Here is a 22,305-nt window from a genome sequence, read left to right on the forward strand (position 1 = left end):
CATGAGAGAGATAAAGAACATTATAAATGCGCCGGGAAAATGCAAAGAAATAGCCTATGTCAAATAAGTCGATAGGAAGAAAACTAGGTTTGAAGATTTATAAAAAGAGGGTCTATTAAGAAAGAGATGGAGAAATGAAATAAAAAGATATGTATGTGTACGCATTTGGTTATGATAATTTTATGATCCACCCAAATGTCCTCGTGTAAAACAATGCAACAATGCATTAGTCAAACACTGAGAATGGAGAAATCAGACATCTTATTCTGAACACTGAACACAGACAAGCCCTCAGGGCAAAAAGTGGAAAGTGTGTGCTTGGGTATAAACTGGCACTTCAGCAACGAAGTTATATTATTCTTACCAACCCCCCAGTTACTAGCCGTTGAAGAAAGAGCCGCCATTAAGATTTAGTGGTGAGAAAAAATGGTTATAACTTGAGAAGGAGAAGGAGAAAGAGAGAAAACAAGATGCATATGTTGTGGGAAAGGCGGGGGTATGAGGGCCGCGTACAGTTGACAAAGGATAAAAGGAAAAAAGAAAAAAGCCATGGCAGTAGCAAATAGAATATGTAAAGGTTTGGTGTATATAAAAATTAAGCCGTTAAGCGCCACTCGGTTTTTATCACGATCGAGGCTAAACGGGGGGTGAGGATGTCATCAATGTAGGAGACGTCTATGGTCGTATCGTAAACTCTGTTTTCAGGTTCGTGGAAGCCACAGCTAAGGCCCATACTATAAATCGAGGAATCGAGCATTAACAAAAATGCAACGGTTGAATATATTTTTCTTTTGTTTGGATTGGCTCAGCGAGCCATCGATGAATGACGAGGCCCTAGGCTACTCTGGCTGCTGTGGGCGGAATTTTCAGAGTCGATATTGGCACTTGCGCCGCTGTCACCACTCCCCGCGCTAGCGCTCGCACTCCCTGTCAGACTTCGAATGTTTGGAGTGCCCTTGTTTGGATACGAATTGCTCACCCCGACATGTTGGTCGACCTGCTGCGCCGCACCCGTGTTTCCTTGTCCAGGAGGATATTTCAGAACTGGCGTCCTCATCATTCCGGGAGGAGATGGTCTTCCCCCAGGAGACACCATAGGTTGTCCGTTATATGGGTCATGACCAGGGGGTGGCCGGCCCATACCACGTCCGGCAGGGTGGAAAGACGTATTGGGAGATTGGCTGGTTCGCCTATTTGGGGGATGGAAGTTGTTAGCCGTCAGTGAGTTGGCTCTCGATTCGTCGCGAATCTCCTTTCTATCGACATTTCCATAACGATTAGAGGAATAACCCATCATAGGGTTATTTAGCAAGGAGTCATGCGCTCCGGGTATCTCATCCATTAATCGGGCGCTTGCACGGTTTCGCCCCCCGCCGCCAAAATGCCTGTTGAAAGCTGAGGGGGGTCTACCACCCCCACTCATCTCGGGGTTCTTGCGAAATTGGCCTGCATTCTGGTTTGGTATCTTCCGATTTCTACGAGAAGTAACGCTCAGCATGTCAAAATTGTCAGGATCAATCTGAGGGAGAGGAGGCCCTCGATGGTCCATTGGATCAAAGTAATCATCCTCGTCCATGTCATCAAAAGCATCACGCGCTGCCGATGGTCGCCGCCCACCTCTTCTCATGTTCATTTCTTGCTCCCTCAGTAGTAGTTCACGTTGCCGTAGTGCTAACTCGCGCTCTCTCAAAGCAATATCTGGAGGCAGCCCTCCTCCGTTTGATACAGGACCGTATCCACCATTCTGCGCCCCATCCTCTACCACATCGTCGTACAGCACAAGATGGCTAAATTCGTCCAGGTTATGCTCTTCTGATAATTCTCGCTGAATGGGCTGCGGGCCTCTTGGAGGCAATCCATTGGGAAGTGGTCTAGGGTGCGTAGCGTTCAAAGATGGGCCACGTCGAGGCAGGTGCGCTCCTGTACCAGGCCCAGGTCCCGTTCGGCTAGCACGCATTCCATTCATTGGGGGCCGTGAAGGTGCGGATGAAAGTCTTGGGGGTGGGTGAACCGGAGACAGCGATGTTGTTTCCTGCGGTTGCCTTGCCTGATTGATATTGTTGAGGTGGTGTAACATCGCATATAGTGTCTCGATTCGAGGAATTTTAATACCAATTTCTGTAGCTAGCTTTATCGGCGATCCTAAGTATGTTTCCACCTCCATTGGACGTCTTGCTAACCAATCCTGGTACATAGTGCTTGGAGTATCGGAATGGGAAATCATTTTCTCAATTATCGTTTCATTGAATTTCTCAGGAAAGGTGCAGCCTTGAGCTTTGGCGAGACTGAGGAGCTCATCGATAACACCAGAAATTAGTTGGCGTAACCCTACTTTCTCCAAGAGGTCTGCGTGGTTTGGACATTCAAACATCACGCTAGCGGGATAGAATGCGATGGGTCTGCGATCATATATCAGTAAGAGTGTTTAGCTAAAAGGGAAAAAAAGAAGAGAGTTCGTTGAATGGCGGCATACCCGATCATGCGTTCATACTGCTCTTGCCTGATGTTATCTGAAACTTTGCAGTCGACTTGACCTGTGCTTAATGTGATAGCCAATGCTACAGCCATATCGTTCTGTATGGACGAAGGAATCATGACATTTTTCGAAGAAGGTCCAACCCAAGTATCTGTTGATGCCGCATGTTCGAATTCAGTGGGCCCAGTCTGGCTTATCTCAATTCCAGAGACTAAAGAGAGAACAACATTTGTAGGAAATCGATGCTCCAGATGAGATTCGACGCCCAGAGCGCTTGTGGTATTGACCAAAATACAGGTGTGTTGGGGTGTGACAACCGACTGAATGACGGCAGCAAGATCGTAGATATCTGGTAGCGCTTTCACACAAAGAATAACGTAGTCGAAGGGTGGGTCAGTCGAGCCCGCTTCTTCTGGAGTGCGTACAACTATAGAAGAAAAAAGGAATTGTAATTAGCGGACGATCTCCCCCTGCAGCTGCAGCTGCAGCTCAACGGTTCTAGATTGATAGGTTTTACATACCCTGAAATGGTTTGAAGCGTTCATTTCCAAAGGTCTTTGATCTGAATGTAGAAAAAAATAAAATTAGTTCTAAAAGTTGGATTGACACGGTTGCCACAGAAGAAGTGTCTACGGGCGAGAAAACATGTTGAGTTGCTTGCATACTTGAACGTGACGCCAAATTGCGATATTGCGTCGAAGCTGGATTTCCACACGAGGGTCACATCGCAGGCGTTTGTAGCCTGGAGCCGCCAGGAGAGAAAAGCTGATATTGCATTACCACCAACTACAAGGAAGTTAGTATTGCCGCATTTCGCCATTAGAATATGACAAGTGAAACTCAATGAACCACGACTCTTCAGCAGCGAGGCATCGAGAAACCAAGACCCGACCGAAAAAACCAAAGAAAGTGCATCTATAAATTGGGCATATGGAAGTACTCAAGAACGGTGAAATGGAGTTTAGGGACGGAGGAAAAGAGATCTGATAGCCACACGATTGTTCGCGACCAAGACGAAACGCACCTGATAGTATCCGTAGTCTGGGCGGCGAAGGAGCCATTGCCGGCAACACGGTGAGGTAAAGAAGGAAACCCCGGGGTCCAACGGATGCCGCAAGAACGACGCAAAAAGGGAGTAAGAAACGAAAGGAAGATCCCCAGCAATCGGGAGGCGGTGGTTCTCCCTAGAACGCAGACCTGGCTGGCACAGCCATCCAGCTGATATGCTTGTATGGGGGAAGGTCGATAGGCGTTGAACGGAAGAGCGCGGCAGTGAGATTAATGAGCAATTGTCAACGAACGAGTGGCGGAGATAAGAAAGAGAGTGGAAGCGAGAGGATCTCGACGCAGAGTAGCAGAAACGATGAGAGAGTGTATATGGACACCGCAGTCAAACTGAAACGACAGTAGGGAGTGAGCGTGCAGCAGCGTCACAGACCCGACAACTCCAGATCAATGGACGGGACAAAGGTCACGACTGTAAAGCCAACAAGCATAAAGAAAAAAGGAGGTCGAGCCCGACAAGCAGATTGAGGAACTGCTGCTATGCAGAAGGAGGTGGTGGAAGTGAGTTGTGGATGAGGAAGTTTGAAGTTTGAAGTTTGAAGTTTGAAGTTTGAAGTTTGAGGGTTTTGGGTTTGGGGTTTGGGGTTGGGCGAGAGGAGTCGACAGCTTTTCCTGGAATCTTCTTGGGCAACCTTTCAAGCCCCGACCAGACACGACACGCCGCAGACAGCCAACGAATGGACAAATAAGTGGAACAGCGGACAATAGGGCAGCAGCACTTATTTGCTCCTGATGACCGCCACCAGGGGATAAACGAATAGACTGGTAGATTAAAGATGGGGAAATAGCACAGCAAGCAGTATTATTATAACCGGGCCCTCTCGAGAGGAGGAAAAGGCAGAGGGGGGGGGGGGGGGAGGGGAATGAGTGTGCAGAGGCCAGCAGGCAAAACGAGGGAAGTGAACAGAAAAGAAGATGGATTGATCGATTTGATTGAGAACTATTCCTGACACTGACACTGACCCTTGATGCTGGTGCTGATGCCAGTGCCTGTGCTGAATCGACTACGACTGATGATGACAGCCAGGACTCAAGCCGGGCAGCGCGGCCAGGCATATACCCAAAGCTGCCAGGACTAGCTGGCGCTGCCGCTACGATCGAACTTGGACACAACACGAAAACAGAGACCTAATTTTTCTGCTAAACCCGACGGAGAGGGCGGGATGGCCAAACCTGTGCTGGGCGGTGGCAAACAGTTGCAAGGTGGGCGGCTTGACGAAGTACGAAAAGTCGTTGGCCTACCACCTCCAGCCTCCGACTCTCTAGCAGGACGAACAGGAATCATGCTGTGGAGCATCGCCTGTGTCCCGCTGGACCTACGACTATAATTTTCGACAGCGCGTTGATTTCAAAAAAAGAATTATTTCATGGAACAACCCAATCGAACGCGCCGCGATGCCGCGATTGGAATAGTCAATCGTCCCGATCACGAAATGTTCTGTGGCTCCACGATGGCTTCCGCTGGAAGTTTGTTTCAAGGGACTCCCCTGGCTGCCAGTCAATTTTGCGGAAGTTTGCTTTTTTGGTTTGGACGTTCAGATTGAGCAAGGCAGAGTGACACCCTGTCAACATGCTACTTTTCTCTGGTTTTTCCCTCCCATCAAAAGAAAAGAAAATCACAGACAGCCCTGACGTGTTTCGTGAAATCCATCCCCTATGATTGTCCTGATCATCGCCTGGTCCCCGTGTTCGTGCTCTTTCCATCATCATCACCTTACCTTACTCCCTCCAGAAACTCATCTATTGAAAAGCAAATCAATCATTCAATAAAAATCCATGAGATCGTGCAACATTGTACGGGCGCAGGCACAGGCACAGGCACAGACACAGATGTAGATGCGGATGCACAATAACTGCTCCCAGAAACGGCTTGCCTTGCACCACTCATACGAATTCTCTTTGCCAATAGTCTATTCTTCGAGGCCTGGTGGTTTTCTTCGCAAAACGTCGAAATGTGCAACTTATCTGTGCAACTTCACAGCTCGACTATTTGAAAACCCCATCAAAGTCAATAATGTCATTGTTTCGGCTGGCTTTGTTGCCGTGGCCCTCAATTATGACAGGATTCATCCATTCCCACTTTCCAGCGCTGGAGGCCAAATAACAATGTGGGTCTTGGGAGGAAAATCAGAGGAGAATTCAGGACAGGCTAGATCCCGAGATCCCTGCCTTAGCCTTGATCAGGCCCCAGCGAAACAAAAAAAAAAAAAATGAAAAATGAAAAATGAAAAAAGGCTTAGCCCGAACCTTCGCTGATTGAGATTTCCTTGATTCTTGAACGCAAGTTATCCTTGATTTTTTTTTTCTTTGCCAGCGCCCACACTAAGACCCAAGTGGCCAAAAGCTCTGTCAGAAACAATGCAAGCCAGGACAAGAAAATATTTTCATACTCCTTCTGTTATTTTTAGCGCGGGATTTCCCAGACTCCGGCCGCCAGTTCCTGTCTCATCACCACCGACTCCCATCACGACATCCTCCACTTTCAACTCACATACTACGGTGTACGTACTAACAACTAGTGACCGAACAATATTAGATTTTATTCGCTCCAATTGCCACTACTCGGGTCACCATGATACTGCAAATTGTGTTGCATTGAGCGCTCGAAACAAACTGCCAAAAAGCGAATAATTAATCGACTCAAATAACAAAATTTTATAGAGACATACCACAAGCTTCGCAGCCGATGTTACAAAGCGAATCACGAACTTCTGTCCAGTGTGACAAAAAGCAAAATAATGACCCTTGATGTCCTCGAACGAGAATATATAGTTTCCTAAACAGGGTGGAAGGGGGAGGGATTGTATGATCATATTATTGTTCAAAAAGAACCCGACATTATTGAAATGCACATCCCAACGGATGTGCTTCCGCAATGCGAAGAGCTCTCGGCACAAATCAATTCTTCAAGGCTCTGCGAGTCAAACGCACTAAGAGCAACTATTTATTTTTTTTTTGGTTCACACTTTCTTTCCTCCCCTATCTCTCCTTCCCCGTGCCCGTCGTGCTCCAGGCCGCCAAACCCATTGCCATGGCGTGGTGTCGATCTTCCGTTGGATCGGACTGGCTCCCCAGCAACAGCCTCTCTCACACTATGCAGCGCTATCGCCATCTACTTTTTACTTTTCCTTTTTTATCTCTACTTTTCTTTTTCTCGGATGGTGATGGAAGTGGCGCTGTGCTGTGGCGGCCACTTGGGGCATGGTGGGGAAATGCGGCGCTGGCACTAGGTGGAACTTTGGCCCTGTTTCATTCTTTTTCATTTTTCAAAACGCAAGTCCGCGCAGCACAAATCCCTTTTTCTTTGGACGGAGGAGATATCATATATATCGTCGGGTTTTATTGTGAAAGAACAGAGAGAGGCATGGAACAAAATGTCCTTACGGATGGCTAGATATTTAATTAACCCTGTATATACATACACAGTCAATCACAGATCCCCGAGAGATTCAGGCGTTGTTCAGGGACTTTATGCGTAAAACTTAGCTGTCAAGTTCGGTGCCAACCCCCACGCGAACCTGTGCTATGGGCGCCGGTTTTTTTTTTTTTTTTTTTTTTTTTTTTGAGCTCTGATATTGAGATTTACATTTCCATCTTTTGGACTTACCAGGTCCTGGTGTGTAGAAGTTACGGACTACTACTACTACGACTACTACTACCCACTACATCGGGATGAAATTTGTTTCCCAGGTCATCTTTTTTCTATTGCCGAGCTCGCGGGACTGGCGATAACGGAAGTTCTAGAAAAGAAATACAAAAGCTGAACAGTGCTATGTAGGCAAATATTTATATGCAATAACTAGGTCGCTGTATAACTACGCCTGTTGTTCCCCGATCTGTTTGGCGAGAGGTAGTTAACTCGCTACCAGATCGCCGCGCGAAGGCACAAAGCGCTCAGCTCAGGTACACCTGCCTGCTCTTTGCTGCGAAACCTCATCACGCATGAGCTGTGTACTCCGGATGTATGTATCAACTTCCGCCGAGTCCTTTGGTGCGCGATCGATCGGTTTAGTTAGCTAACTAGTTACGGATTTTCATGACGTGCAACGACGATTAGATAAGGTACTTCGATGTGCATTTTCCACAATAAAAGCCCATGGGATGGATTTTCTGAAACGCTTAGCCGACAGACCAAAAATGGCGCCCGCGCATGGTTCATCCTTGGGCGAGGGAAAATCAGCTCGAATGTCTCGGATTTGATGACGCCGCCCATGTAGCGAAACGCCCATCACCATTGGCAGCAGTGGCAGGGGGTTGATGATGACGCGCTGAGTGGAATCAAAGCTGGACGATGCGTTCTCGTCCAACTCTGTCAAACATGTTTTCGGTTTGGTTGACTTGGACTGTGCCTCTGCAGATTGCGGCAGATGGCACGGCGACACATGGCCGTCTTTTGACAGCATGGACGTTGAAGGAAAAAAAAGAAAAGAGAGGAAAAATTATATAACTGTAAATATACTGCGTACGTATACCTTCATTTTATCCCCTGCCGCTGCACGCAGTCCTCTCAGAGTATTTCTCAAAAAAAATCTGAATACGCTGTGTATAATATCCCTGGCATATTTTTAGATGCTTGTTAGTTCCTCTTAAACCCTGTTTCAAATACAGCCAATTCGTCATTTCCCCCCCGGCCCCTTGCAGCAAAGCTGATAGAGAAACACTGACATCCTCGTTGCCGCAATGACTTCCGCTTCAGCTTCGAACTGGATAGAAATTAACGTTTCTTCGGAACGCAGGGGCAAGGCCTTGAACTAAAGATCGCCTGTCGGGAATGAGCCACCTTTTGCAGAAGACGTTCATACATGACTTTCGGGTTTTTTTTTTTTTTTTTTTTCCCAAAGAGGGCACGTCAGATGTGTATGATATTCAATTATCCACCATCGCCGCTCAGAACAGGAACCAGAACAAGGCAGAACCCAACAGAGGTTAACCGAATAATGGATCAAAAGAACGCAAGGACTCCAAAATCATGCCAGCCATGCGCAGGTGCGCAATCGATGGCTGTAGATGGCGGGTTGCCGATTACCGGTTGCCGGCTGTGCTTCCCCGCGCCCTGTGATGTTGGAAGCCGAGCGAACTTTCCTTCCCATGATGTTCTTTTTGATGAAACAAATTCCTGCGTCAAATCGAGATGAGAGATTTCCTATCTTCGCTCTACTGACTTGCAATACAGGCAGGAGACGCAGCTATGGAGGGGTTCATGAGAAGCAGAGACGGTCTGGGGTTCTTGAACAGATGAGGATGATTTTTAGTCGTTGCTATTTGATCTTTCTGACTTTCCCTCTGTGTACATCCTGCTTGTGCATAATGTGGTAACTAGTCGAGAATCGATTACTGAGCTATTATTCTTCATATAGCTATTAGTGAGGGGGGATGATATCAAACTAGGAGCGTCAGTATAAATATTTCCGGGTATTTGAATAGTGGTTTGTTTCAAGGCGAAGTGTTCCAACGGGACCGAATAGTGGATGTTCTTATATAGGGTTCCCTCCCATCGACTACCGGATCGAATTGAGATCCTAACGATAATCCGCTCGGCTTTTTCCCTTTTTCACTTACATATGTTACATATCTCGGACCCCTTTCCCGTATGTGAAAGTGTTTTTCCTTTGTTTGAAAAGCAGAACCGAGACTGACTTTGAAGCCATGCCCGAGCTATCCTCGTTTGACAAAATAAGGGGTCCATGGATGGTTGGAAACAGCCCTTGTCAGGGCCCCTTTTTTTGCTTCGTATGTTGGAATAACCTTAACCCGCCCAATGCACATGTTATGCGGGATCCTCCCATTTCATGGCTCGCAGAGTCGTTCAATCGGGCCGCTCGCTGAACTGAAGGCATGGCAATCCGACCAGCCATGAGTTAATCAGCCTCGCCTCCCCCCAGAGATGCCAATGTCCCACAGACTCCCGCTAATGCGTCCTTGGTGCCCAGGGACGTTGGGATGTTCTGCCCTGATGTATTATTCACGATCCACAGCACATGCGTCGTGCGGGGTCAACCATCCAGTGGTGGCCTCCTTTTTTTCGGTTCCTGGCTTTATCAATCCTGGATAGTCGCACCGCATCGGTGCTTGGAAGCAACGACGAAACCCGCTTATGGTTCGCGGTAGCGGGTGGTCGCGGGCCATAGACTCGTTCCTCGTGTAATGTTTCTTTTGCCTTTCGTCTCTCGACACTCGAACAAAAAAGGCGGTTTCCTGTCACTCAAATAATTGGCCACTGTGCTAGCGAGCATTTCAACCATCTAACCATTCATGTGCTCTGACCAACGAGTCTAGTTCATCGCCGTGGCCTTTTTTTGTGACATTGAATATCACCTAACACCATCTCACTAAAAGGGGAGTTACTATGGGCGATGGATGCAGCAAACCTCTCAAAATCGGCTGGTTTGAGCAACCCGCCAGGTATCCCGATATATACTTGTGGTTATCGAGCAGCCGATGCCCACAGCTAACCTCCGCCTCTCCTATCCTCCCATCAGATGCAAAAGAAGGCTTATCAGTGTCATATTCATACCTGGCCTCATGGTGTTGGGGGCCCCGTCCCGGGGGCGCCGGTATCCCCGTACGGACGACTGTGGGGGGAAACAATGCCTCTGTATACATGACTTATCTATTGCCGGAAGATCTGCACCAACTGCTTCCCTTCATCCGTCCGTTCAAATAGTTCTGGAATCATTGCGTAAATCATTCTTATGCCTGGATTTACTACGCAGCGCTCACGAGGATATCATCAGAGGCGTAGGTCGTAGAAGGGGGGGGGGGTGGGGTTGGTTGTAGTAGGAACGAGTAAAAGTGTGTGTGACATGCTTGATACCAAGGATGTTGAAGTTATATCGTGTGCGTTCGTTACACAAAGAATCTTTCAATGGGGTCAAAATTTATTAGAACATTTCATACATGCGTTTTTCTTCTACCTGTGCGCCTCACACCCTCCTTCCTCCATCTCTCAACTGCTAAACCCGCTCAATATATCTAGCGAGCGAACGTTTTATTTCTCAAATTGGTTCAACCCCAGCCTTGGTAGACGTAGGGACTTCATAGTCAAACCAACATTAAAACCTTTCCTTAGCCAGCGCCCCGCTTTCAAATCTGTACCCGAGGCAAGCTTGCTGCACTTGAGTTGGAGAGACCAACCTGTGTTTTTGCGGAGCTCGATTTTGCCCGTTACATACAACTGCCCAAGCGGGTTGATGAAAAGACACAACAGCTAGCAGTAACAGGTCCGTAATCCCTTTTCAAGAGCTGGTACACAGCGAACATTGTATGTAGAAGGATATCATCAATAAGCCCACTTTTTTTTTTTTTTTTTTTTTTTTAACTAACTAAAAGAGTAATGTAAAAAATTTTCCCCTTTTCTTCTTTACCCTTGCCTCTTTTAAATCCAACACTCCATTTTCCTGCCTTCCGAATATTCTCCACCATTCTGACCTTTGATACCGAACTAAAACAAAAGTTAACACACGCTGAAGATTCTTTTTACTTTCCCAGATGACAAGTAAAGAATAAAAAAGAATGAATGAATGAAAGAGAGAAAAAGCATCACGCATAGCAACACCTATCACATATTCTCCCACTCTCAGTCTTGCCATCTCGGGAAAGCCCGTTGTGTTTTCGTCTGCCTTAACTATTGATCAGGGCATGGGAGTAGTGGCGTTTGAGAGCTTTGTAGATTTTGTTGGCATTAGAGAGGTTGTGAAATAATTCTAGGGGAAAAATAAGCAAACCATAGTAAGAGTACAACCACAGATTTTAATCAAACGAGAGCGGTAAAGAAAGAAAGAAGAGGGGGGAACGGCGAAACACTAAAACAACCGACAATCACCAATAATTTGAAGCAACAGCCCGTTAAACGACACACGCCAAATTGTATAAGGAAACAAAACTCTTTTCAAGCTAAGACGGTCGTGGATTGGGGGGAACGACGCCTTGTATATCCGTACACCGTGATATATGGCGGTGAAATATAGGTCTTCCTCAACCCCCAAGTTAAAAACGACATGCCTTATGCCATGTAAGCGCTGGAGTCGACACCTCCCTGGGGGTATTCACTGCCAGGATTGTAAGTGTGCTGTGAGTTATAACAAGTTATAACAAAGTTGTCTCGGGAGGACTGTTACTTACGGAAGAGCAACTTCGAACCGCTTCTCGATGTCCTTGAGAACCTCTTGGTCTTGCTCGCTGCTAACGAAAGAGATCGCGAGACCCTTGGTACCGAAGCGACCCGCCCGACCGACACGGTGAAGATAGGAATCAGCGTCCGCAGGCAAGTCATAGTTGATGGCTAGGTTGATTCGTTCAATATCAATACCACGGCCGAAAACGTCGGTTGCTACGCAAATTCGCTTGTTGAATTCCTTGAATTCCTTGTATCGTTTGATACTTAACAAAGGGACAAGATTAGTTGTCATAGCCCGAAGGATGGTGAGGGTTAATAAAACTTACCGCTCTTCCTGCGAAACTCCGGAGTGGACTGCGATACTAGGGAAGTTGCATTCACGGAGGAGCTTGTCTAACTCGCTAGCACGCTGAGTGCTCTTAACGAAGATGATAACTTGGTTAAATTCTAGGCTGTCTAATAGCTCATTCAACTTTCGATTTTTCTCCGATTCGCCAAGTTTAATGTAGTATTGGAGGAGGCCGTGAAGAGTCAGCTTCGTGTCGTCATCAACATACACTTCCAAGGGATTGCGCATGAACTTCTTGCAGATCGGCCGGACTTCCTGGGAGAGAGTCGCGCTGAACATCATGACTTGTTTGTCAGCGGGAGTCGCACGGAAGATCTCCTGGACGTCACGTCGCATATCTAAATAAATATAATCAGTATTGCTTCCTTAATGGATAAGGGGATTCCCGGATCCTAAAATACTGACCGATCTGATCCAACATCTTATCACACTCGTCGAGAACAAACGCTTTGATGTTTCGGAGAGACAGTTTCTTATCGCGAACGAGAGCATTCAATCGACCAGGAGTGCCAACAACGATGCTGGGATATGTGTCTTTCGACGACAGCAGCTCGATATCTTTTTGCATTGGAGTTCCACCGTAGAAAACGGCAGTCTTAACATCTGGAAGATATTTGCTAAATCGGGCATATTCGTTCTTGATCTGATATGCCAGCTCTCTGGTGTGGCACATAACAAGTATCGAGCATTCGCCAGGAACTGGCTCCAGCTGGTGGAGAGTCGTCAGGACAAAGACAGCGGTTTTTCCAAGACCGGATTTGGCCTGGCAGAGGACATCGACATTCAGAATGGCAGTCGGGATGCAAACTTGCTGGACTGTAAAGAGGAGCGACGGAAAAAGTTAGACTGATTCGACCCATTTTAAAGCTTTGATGGAATGTATAGCCGCATTGCGAAAACGTCCGTCCATCACACAATTCTGACAAGAATACGCAAGCATGAAGAAGACTGGCCCCAGATATGAAATGACAGCCAAGAGAGTTGTAACATAAACCCGGAGCAGAAGATGAAAGAACGAGGGTGATTGAAGATGATGGATACGCGGCTATGGAGGTCGACACGAGGATGGCTATTTCTCTTTCGAAGGCGTATAGCTAAAGAGTCTCTGGCATCTAGAATCGTGGGTTCTGGTACATTTCCTACCGAAAATGACCAAGATTGACAGATAGTTATGCCACGCGGCAGAATATTGCCAACCGTTGATTGAATAGCCCCGCTTGCGACGAGTAGCAGTCCCGAGTGCGCTGACTGACATGAAAAACCCTTGATTACACCATAGCTAAATTCGAAGAGACATCCTCGTGTCGCCTGCAGTCCCGCAACAAGACGCGTGTGGATTCCGGCGTACATCAGAAAAACTTCGAGGAGATGGACGGACGTTGCAAGATGGAGCAAGTGGAGGGAGACTTGGGAGAAATGTGATATTTTGTTCAATAAAACTAACCCTCCGATGGATGCTCGAAACCGCAATCGGTGATCGCACGCAAAAGTTCCCCCTTCAAGAGGAAATCGCGGAAACCAGTCGAGTGAATACCAACATAGCTGCCTTTTTTATCCGCACGCGCGCCAGAGACTGTCAAGTCGCCTTCTTTTTTAGGAGCAGCGCCGTTAGCGCCAGCGGCAGCAGTGCCAGCGGCAGCATCAGTTGCCTGAAGCTCCTCATCCGAGTAATCGATGAGATCTTCCTCGTGAGACATGGTGGAAATTTGGAGGAGTTCAAGGTAGGCTGAAGGCCGAGAAGTCAAACGCGGTGGAGATTCGGTGATAAGCCCCAACGTCAATGTCGCAGGAGCGGAATCAAGATGGAGAAATACTGCAACACGAGATACAATGAGCGATGAGGGACAAAGGGATGGAAAAGACTCGGGGGAATAGAGGAGAAGGAAATGGAAATGGAAACGGTGAAGTTGAAGTTGAAGCCTGTTGTCAAAGAAAGAGAAGAGCCCCAACCGCGCTAGCCTTTTTAAGCATGATGTCACCACGTGAGGAAAAAATTGGTTATGGGATTCGATTGGTCCATTCGATAACGCTGCTGGTAACTTGCGCTGTGTCTGAGAAAAAAGCCTGCCAACGATGACTCTGGGCTCTCAAGACATTACCCGAGGAATATCCAGGAGTCAGGGAGCTTAAAATGGCAAAAGTCAAGGCCCAAAAACGGCCTGGGAAAACCGGCCAGAGCCACCTTCGAGCCCGGATTGCATTCTTATACAAAGCGTCGACTTATCTTCAAGCTACGTCTCTACCGAAACCTTCTACAGACAAGAAGCCTAATCATGCTGGGCCCCATGGATCTCATGCCCTATTACAAGAACACGATGAAGAGCCAACTTCGCAACCACTGTTTAGTAGCAAGGTTGCCAGTGATAGCAAAAACTCAACGACTGACAACGCATTCTTCGCTCCAAACCACTTGCAGGAACAACAGCCCACACATCATGTTCCGGTCTCAAAGCTCTCTCGCAATTTAGCTTCCCAGATGCGCGGAGTATCTCTCAAGTCGCAACTGCGACTACCTCACGACATCAAAAGATCGATCTGCAAAGTATGCGACTCGCTGCTGATTCCCAACGCGACCTGTGTGGAAACGGTGGAGAATGCCAGCCGTGGGGGGTCGAAGAAGAAGCCATGGGCTGACGTTCGCGTGGTCCGCTGCAATAGCTGCGGCTCTATAAAGCGGTTCCCACAGACTAAAAAGCAAGAAGCAAAAAGCTTGCGGAGCGCAAGAAGCGGTTGAAAGCCGGGGCAGGATGACCGGACCAAGAGGTCGAACCAGTCCGCGGCGCAGCTACCTGCTGTGGATGTTTTCCGTTGTATTTCCTCTGGATGCCTTCGTGACTCGAAAAGAACATGTCTCGATGAATGGAATATAGATAACTTACTGGACTCACTAAATTCCCGTGTCGATATGGCTAAGTTTCACCTGACTACATGCAACATATCCGATTGACATCTGGATCCTAGGGATAGCGGCATTATTCTTGAAGTCACAGGAGACAGCGTGCGAAGGAGCCGGGAACTTCGCTATGCAAAGGTAGGCGTTTAGGACAGCGCATCGCGAATAACCAGGCGGATACCCATTGAGCCGCCCCAGCTGAAGTATTTTCTGTCCTCTACGTATACCAGCAAACGCTAATTGTTCGTGAGAGAAAAATGGGAGACATGCGGCAGGAAGAAGCGCGATGAGATAGGGGAATCTGAATCTGGAGGCTGGATACTGTGGAATTTATCCTTGCGGGAATCATTACGTCGTAGCCAGCCCACATCCTGATTTAATCATATGTCTGCGATGCACTTATACAGAGACGTGAATACGATGGAGGCGAGGGTTGGTTTAAGAGACAGGAACGGAGGGTAGGACAACTGAGAGAAATAGGGTATTGGTTAATCTAAATGCGATGGCAATAACCCTAGACGTTACCCTCATGACGTTTTCTCACTGATCATCTTTTGTGCTTCTGTCTCCCGTGACGGCGATCAAGTGAATACGTAAGACCCGATAGGGAGAGAGGCCTCTGAGCCCCCTCCCTTTTTCTACACTTAGATTAGGAATAATAGGCATGGAAGCCAATAATACGAAGCAGAGAATTAGTGGGGGAGGCGTGGGGCCACACATAGGAAAATGTCCAGCGTACGAAATCGCTCTGTGCCCATATAGGCCGAAAGGAGAAAGCAAGGGAGGCGAAGAGCAATTTTAGAAAGGAAGGGTTATGATATGGGTTGTAATCGATATATTAAAAAAGGCCTGAAGCACAAATAGCTGGCTTATCGGATATTGACACAGAATCTTGAATAAAACTGGTCGCTGTGGTAAAAGAGACATAGATATGGACTAAGAATTCGGTACCGCTTCGAAGCTAAACATTGAATGAAACAACAAAGGGGAAATAGTTCATACAGACACATATATAAGTATATAATAATAGGGAGGTAGAGGATGCAGACGGTAGGTAGGTAGAGGGTAGTATGTTCTGGTCGGAGAGGGTTTTGACATTAGAATTGAGAGAGCAAGGGAGACGTTCAAACGGTCATAAAACGCCAACAGCCGCTGACGAAGCTGGATTAAGTAGGATAGAGAGAGAGCGGAGTAGGCGAAGAGTAAATTGGGCGAAGGGGAGAAAACCAGCATCAGATTCAGGTCCAGCACACCTTTAGTTTTTTCCACCCACTAACTATGCTTCCTCTCTTCCAGCATTCACCTAGGCAGGTAGGTATGCATAAGTAATCATCAAAATAATAATAATAAAAAGTTTCGGCCGTGAGGCATGTAACCATTCTTCGAAGATTTTGTATCCAAGATAGAAATCGAAAGTAGAAAATAGAAAAATAGAGGAATAGGTATATAGATCGAAATAGGGGCCCCCCTTCCCAAATTCCACAAACAATATTCTGAGCGGGAGATATTCTTTACACCAATGCAGTACTCTTTAATTCCTGCACTGATGCCCACGCATTGTAGACAACACGTAGGAAAGATTGCTGTCCGCGAGGACTAAGATCGGTGATGTATATCGGATATCTTGATTCTGATATGGCGTTGAGCACGGACGATGGCTTTCATTCGATTTATCCGGGTGGCGGTAGCATTAGCGGTCGCGTCAGAGATCAGGACCATCCGGTAATCGGAGAGTGTATCGCGTTTTTCGTAACTGGGAAATATCGCAGCATATAAAGCGGAAAGGAAAAAGCTCTGAAAGGCGTTCCCTCATGGCATCGTAAAAGTGCGCTCATTCCGTTTGACTGAGCTTTCATTACGGGATTGATTTTCGGACACCCCCCTTCCCCCCTCCCTCCCGCCCCCCAAAACCACGTGAAAACCAACATGAGCAGGTGGATGGAGATAAACAAGATAAAATGTCATGTCAACGTCTTCTGCGGGCGGCCTGGTCCAATCGATGGTCTAGACTCTCCACTCTAGATCTGTATTGTTTGACAATGTCCCTGATGCGCCGGATCTTGTCGAATTCGGTTTCCAATTCACTAATATTCTCTAATATTTGGCGCATTCGTGCGATTTCGACATCTGCATTCGCAACAACATTGCCCGCTTGGTCATAGGTATTTTGGATTGAGATTTCGGATTGTTCAGTCAACTATTTAAGGGATGGTAATATTAGCGCTAGCTCCTCAAGATATGAATAATCTGTCAAGGAATGGGCGTGTGAACGTATTGGTATCAAAAGGTATAAAGCGACAAAGGTAGCCTAGAATTTAGATAGAATTGCAACAAACCAACCACGGGATGCACCTACATAATCTATTCTACGCCTAATATCTCTCAACAGATTCTCGAGTTGATAATAGAGCGCTTGCAAGCTATCGGGGTCAAGAAGTAGTCTGCCGTGACTACTCGCAGCGCTGGCGGCACTGGTAGCTCGCGAGCTTGAATTGCTATTCCTCCCCATGCCTCTCCCCCGGGACACAAGGCTACCAGCATGGCTGCCCTGGAGGGCGATCTGTTGCTGGTGCACAGCCATCTGCATCTCGGCGGACGTGAGGCCGAACCGGGCATCAGGAATGGACGTTGACGCGGACATCTGGTATTTGGCTGGTGTGCGCGCAAAGAAGACATGCTCTTAAAACAGAAAGTCGCCAGACACACAGGACGAGGCAGCGCGGGCAGATTGGCAGTAGTTCATGTTGAAGAACAAATGCGAAAGAATGGACTTTTTGGACGGGGAATGCGGAAGATGGAAGGGGAAACGGGTCTTGTTGTATTATAGATCTTGTCGATTCTCCCAGACAGGCCTTATTCTGCACTAAGGACCAATAGTGGCATCTGGTTCAATCCGAGAGAGGTCACAACGCGGGTAGCTTTGAAGATGACGAGCAGAATGGCAGCCACACCGGGCTTTTAGCTCGGTGGAGGCTGAAGCAGTGGCAAAGACACAGGAGGAGAGATATGACAGGGGGAGGAGAGAGAGAACACCAAGATTAGCGAAGAGAGGGGAGATAGAGAGATATATATTGACGATGGGAATGATGAAGTGGAGGATCTGGAGGATCTGGTGAAGATGCGGCAGGTCTGAGATTGCGGAGGTTGAGCTGGTGACCTCCAGCAAGGGGAAGACACACCGCAGCCTTCACGCCGGATTCTATGAACTCCTTGTTATTTCTGCTTACTTATTGTCATTTAATATAGTTAAAGTTGTAATTACAATATCTGTGTCTGCATACAGAACAGAAAACATGGTGGGCTCTGTCCCTGGTAAATACATATATCTATTTTTTTAAACTCGCTCAGATGCGATATCAGTCCTCACGAGAAATAGAAATAAAAGTAAAAGTAAAAATAAGAATAAAAATACAAGCCAAAGCGCCAAAGAAGAGTCAAAAGGTAATCCCCCATCGCCGGCCTTAGTAGATGAAACAAAGAAGTCAAATGTCCATCTGGATCGGATGGGGTTAGAAGGAAGAAATATCCATTCCGATTTTCATCCTGTCAGAAAAATGAGGGGCATCAGAGAAGTGCTGAAGCTATGTATGTATGATCTTTCCTGTGCCCCAGATTTTAATATCCGTGAATGAATCAATCCCCTCTCCGACGCCGCCGTTATCAGCCTGTCAATTGGCAGCCAGCCATATCCTACACAACCAAGTTTGTTCGGCATCACTGATCAGGTATGGCTCGCATCTCCTGCGCATCCTCGTCCGAGTCGTCCCTCGGTCTAGCCTGCTGCCTCTGCAAGTCACACGCGCACGTCGCTCTTCCAAGGGTTACAGCGGCCTACGCCGTCACCGTCAACCGTTGCCGGGAACAGACGGCGGCCAGGCCTCAATCAAGAACGTCCTTGTCCATCTGACGGGTGGGCTTCACTGCGCCATTGGTTCTCCATTCTCGGATATCCTGTTTCCCGCGTCGTAAAACATCAGAATCCGAAACCAGGAAAGAAATGGATTCCAAAGGTGATCTCATCGACTGTAAAATACTGAGCAATCGTTGGCGGTCGTGGCATATTGTCTCTCTGTCCCCCTTGCCAGGCTCCGCGCATCTGGCGGCATCGCATAGCTCTGCAGGGTGCATCGTAGGGCTTTCGGCTGCCCAACCTGTGAGGCTCAGGCGGGAGAGTCTTCCACGGCGCATTCAATTGGCCCTGAACCAACTTTCCCCAGAAAAAGAATTAACTTCAGTTGCTCGTTTATGCATGCCTGCATGGAAGTAGTGTTCATCTGTAATATGTAGTTGGGCCGGAACCGTTGACTGGCTGTAAGCTCCCCAAGCTTCTCCCCATTGTTTGGGTGGTGCGGGAGGGAAAATTTAAATAACCTCCAACCTGCAGAAATCGGCAGCCAAACAAACACCGTCGTCGCCTCTTCGGCTTCGTTCAGCTTCCAACCTACCCACTACTGCAGCGCTTTTCTCCAGTCACCCTCTGCTAATTCCCTTTTCTACAGGGCTATTTGATCGTTTGCTGGTTTTCTTTTTCTCCCTCCGTGCCCTGACAATTCAATTTTGTGTTTCTAGTCCTTTTCTCGATGGCGAAGGACAAGGAACGCTCCATCAACCCCGCCCAAGCCCAACGACGGCTGGAGAAGGCGAAGGCCCTCAAAAAGGGTAAAGCTGAGGTCCAAGCTCGCCGGAACGAAAAGCTCGCGCGTCGCAACCCGGACCGGATCCAGCGCCAAATCGACAATCTCAAAGCCATAGAGGAGTCGGGGCAACCACTGAGGCCGACCGAGAAACAACACCTTGAAGAACTCGAGAGGAATCTCCGCGCAGTCAAGAAGGCCAGAGAGGCGCTTGGTGAGAAGGCCCCGAAATTTGGTGGAAGCGAAGCTGGACCGGGGACTCATCCCCATTCTGATCGGGGAGGCCGTGGTGGTGGTGATCGCGGCGGGGTTCTGGGGAAGAGAAGGCGGGATGGCCAGGATAGCGGCCGGTGGCGGCAACGCTATAACGGTGATAGCGATGACAGCAGCGACACGGACGAGAGCGTTCGACGGATTCCCATGCCGAAAGACACTCCACCGCCCATCCCTCGCCAGTATCATGCACCCCGCCGCGCAACCAATGCAAATATGGAGCCCCTTGGTGAGGGTAGAGGGCGAGGGGAGACGCATGGTACTGTCCCTGCTTCTATCGCTTCTATGCAACCTAAACCTGAGGCGAAAACGGTTTACGAAGCGGCACCAGTCATCAGGGACCTACGGAAGGAAGCCGTACGTAAGTTTGTCCCGACTGCCGTGCGGATGAAACAGGATGCCGTCAAGGGCCAACCCGGCAAATTGTTGGAGCCTGAGGAGATGGATCAACTTGAGCGATCAGGTTATTTACCGGGTGCTACGCAAGCTGGCCAACCTGGATCGTTTGTTGAAGCCAGAACTGCTGGAATTGGAACTGGCTATCCCGCAATAGACGCTACACTCATTACAGACCCTGATGCTTCAAAGACAAGAACCGTGCAAATAGAGGACGTTGAGGATGAGGATATCTAATAAGAGTTCTACTTTGACTGAACCTGCTCTTTTTACTCTTTCCCGTATCCTTTGTATATCCTCAATCGGATTGCAGCGCCTGTCGATCTTTCACAAAATACCCTACGGTTTCTGGCGCCGCATACAGAGGAATTTTCGGATTTTAGTATCCCCAAAAAACGGAGGCACATTTTAGTCGTCGTCATCAAACATCTGTTTATTACAGAAATAGTGATTAAAAGCAAATGCTGTCACAAACCGCCTGCCTACACACCACAAAATAAGCCCGAACCCGACCACCTTCAGCCACGATGATCCTATATTTACCCATAACATCATTTCAATCGAAATCATCGACATTTCCCCTTGCATCCCTATCCGTATTCCTCATCCTTCGTCCCTTATCCTGGCCAACCTGCCTCTCACTCCGCAAACCAACTTACCCCTCCCTAGTTACACATAATTCAGAGCACAAGTATATGCAAGGGGAAACAGGGTAACGGCATTTCTTCCTCACCCAGAAACGTGCAGCGGAGCTCACATCTTGGGCGATGGCGGTTGCGGTTGCGGCATAAGCAAGGTGGCAGTGATTGAGTGGGGACAGAACGGTCAAAGTTGGCCTAAGTGGGGACGATTGAGGACAGGAGGAGATCCATTTGGAAAGATATGTGTTCAAGTGGATGCATGGGGTTTGAGTTATATGCAGGACAAGCGTTATTAGCGTACAGTGTTCTTTTACGAAGCAACAGCATTTGGTTTATTTTGGCGCACTCTGGTTAGATGGGCGTTATTTGGCACTGCTCTGGGCGCTGTGGCCTTGAGAATTGCATGTATGCAATTTGTATATACGGGATAGGTAGCATTTTCAGTTATGCGTGTACTGTACATTACTATTTGATACCTAACCACAAATTGTCATTCTTATAACCATCTACAAATCTCGTGAGCGAGATAGTTTCACCTCCCAGCCCGAGTCTCGCCGTGCCCAACATCCACGACCCAGAATTTTCTCCGTGTTTGTTAGTTTAGGAGGGGTAGTACAGGACGCGAACAGAATCGTCAGATGAGATATTTGAGATCATGTAGCCTTTCCAGGGCTGCCGTTGCAGCTTTATTGGGTGTTCGTGAAGATACTACAGCATGTACAGAACAACGTCAGGAAGTATGTGAGGTGAGTGCATTTCAGGGTCATTTTTCGCACAGTGCATCACCTGTACGTATATCAAAATGGGTGAAAAGAACGAAAATTGAACCTAAAACAGATAAATGGAAATCTAACGACATCAAATCAGATAAAGCCTCCCACTGCTGCCTTGGACGGATTGATTCGTAGCCGTCGACAGAGTATAGACTATTTAACATATAAAAATAAATTCCTCCAAATAGACCTCGTTAACGTTAAGGAGATGTAGAAGGGAGAAGACAAAGGTATACCAACAAAAGAGAGGAGGAGGAAAAAGTATCAGAAAGTCCGCAAGACAAAAGGCAATGAGTGGAATGGGGATATATTAACAGGAATGGAAAGCAAGGTATGGTACGGTGGGACATGGGAAGCCAGCGCGCAACCGTCGGAGAGAGAAGATATGACGAGAAATGAAAGGCAAAGAAAGGCAAAGAGAGCGCATAGATTTAAAGGATGGATATCACGAGTCCCTGGCGAAAAGCCTTGTACTTTCAAAAGATGTTGCACCTGAAAAAGAAAAATAGAAAGAAAACAAAAAGCAAAAAACAAGTAACAAACGGCCTCGCCATGCCAGTAATGCGCATAATATGGAATAAAATAATAAGAATAGGAGAGGAACGAAAAATAGCAAGATTTATTTCCAACGGTCTTGGGTACCACAAGCGATGATCATTCAAAGAACATGCAATGGCATCAGTTGTAAG

The 22,305-nt window shown here is 47.5% G+C and overlaps 8 protein-coding genes across 8 annotated transcripts; 2 read left to right on the top strand and 6 right to left on the bottom strand.

Annotated features, from left to right (window-relative positions):
- Positions 1 to 805: 805 nt before the first annotated feature.
- Positions 806 to 3,537, bottom strand: HCBG_02903 (meiotically up-regulated gene 72 protein; the record flags this gene model as incomplete). The annotated part of the gene is made up of 5 exons (XM_045429952.1): positions 806 to 2,399; positions 2,474 to 2,903; positions 2,998 to 3,038; positions 3,142 to 3,262; positions 3,501 to 3,537. 5 exons carry the CDS (start codon positions 3,535 to 3,537, stop codon positions 806 to 808), a joined length of 2,223 nt encoding a protein of 740 aa, XP_045289847.1.
- Positions 3,538 to 7,243: 3,706 nt separating this feature from the next.
- HCBG_02904 (uncharacterized protein) lies at positions 7,244 to 7,944 on the bottom strand (the record flags this gene model as incomplete). Its single annotated transcript, XM_045429953.1, has 2 exons — positions 7,244 to 7,281; positions 7,608 to 7,944. The coding sequence occupies 2 exons, from the start codon at positions 7,942 to 7,944 to the stop codon at positions 7,244 to 7,246; spliced, it is 375 nt and encodes a 124-aa protein (XP_045289848.1).
- A 1,559-nt stretch (positions 7,945 to 9,503) lies between these two features.
- On the bottom strand, positions 9,504 to 10,144 carry HCBG_02905 (uncharacterized protein; the record flags this gene model as incomplete). Its single annotated transcript, XM_045429954.1, has 2 exons — positions 9,504 to 9,714; positions 10,056 to 10,144. The coding sequence occupies 2 exons, from the start codon at positions 10,142 to 10,144 to the stop codon at positions 9,504 to 9,506; spliced, it is 300 nt and encodes a 99-aa protein (XP_045289849.1).
- A 713-nt stretch (positions 10,145 to 10,857) lies between these two features.
- Positions 10,858 to 13,703, bottom strand: HCBG_02906 (ATP-dependent RNA helicase SUB2; the record flags this gene model as incomplete). Its single annotated transcript, XM_045429955.1, has 6 exons — positions 10,858 to 11,589; positions 11,663 to 11,920; positions 11,984 to 12,344; positions 12,412 to 12,822; positions 13,150 to 13,254; positions 13,451 to 13,703. 6 exons carry the CDS (start codon positions 13,701 to 13,703, stop codon positions 11,544 to 11,546), a joined length of 1,434 nt encoding a protein of 477 aa, XP_045289850.1.
- Positions 13,704 to 14,131: 428 nt separating this feature from the next.
- Positions 14,132 to 14,920, top strand: HCBG_02907 (RNAse P Rpr2/Rpp21 subunit domain-containing protein; the record flags this gene model as incomplete). The annotated part of the gene is made up of 1 exon (XM_045429956.1): positions 14,132 to 14,920. The coding sequence occupies one exon, from the start codon at positions 14,138 to 14,140 to the stop codon at positions 14,738 to 14,740; it is 603 nt and encodes a 200-aa protein (XP_045289851.1).
- A 1,863-nt stretch (positions 14,921 to 16,783) lies between these two features.
- Positions 16,784 to 17,642, bottom strand: HCBG_02908 (uncharacterized protein; the record flags this gene model as incomplete). Its single annotated transcript, XM_045429957.1, has 3 exons — positions 16,784 to 17,096; positions 17,256 to 17,551; positions 17,606 to 17,642. The coding sequence occupies 3 exons, from the start codon at positions 17,640 to 17,642 to the stop codon at positions 16,866 to 16,868; spliced, it is 564 nt and encodes a 187-aa protein (XP_045289852.1).
- A 971-nt stretch (positions 17,643 to 18,613) lies between these two features.
- On the bottom strand, positions 18,614 to 19,087 carry HCBG_02909 (uncharacterized protein; the record flags this gene model as incomplete). The annotated part of the gene is made up of 2 exons (XM_045429958.1): positions 18,614 to 18,730; positions 18,791 to 19,087. 2 exons carry the CDS (start codon positions 19,085 to 19,087, stop codon positions 18,614 to 18,616), a joined length of 414 nt encoding a protein of 137 aa, XP_045289853.1.
- Positions 19,088 to 19,479: 392 nt separating this feature from the next.
- Positions 19,480 to 20,439, top strand: HCBG_02910 (uncharacterized protein; the record flags this gene model as incomplete). Its single annotated transcript, XM_045429959.1, has 1 exon — positions 19,480 to 20,439. The coding sequence occupies one exon, from the start codon at positions 19,480 to 19,482 to the stop codon at positions 20,437 to 20,439; it is 960 nt and encodes a 319-aa protein (XP_045289854.1).
- Between the last annotated feature and the right edge of the window lie 1,866 nt (positions 20,440 to 22,305).

The sequence above is a fragment of the Histoplasma capsulatum genome (assembly GCF_000150115.1).
Source record: "Histoplasma capsulatum G186AR genomic scaffold supercont2.3, whole genome shotgun sequence".
NCBI classification, from domain to species: Eukaryota; Fungi; Ascomycota; class Eurotiomycetes; order Onygenales; family Ajellomycetaceae; genus Histoplasma; species Histoplasma capsulatum.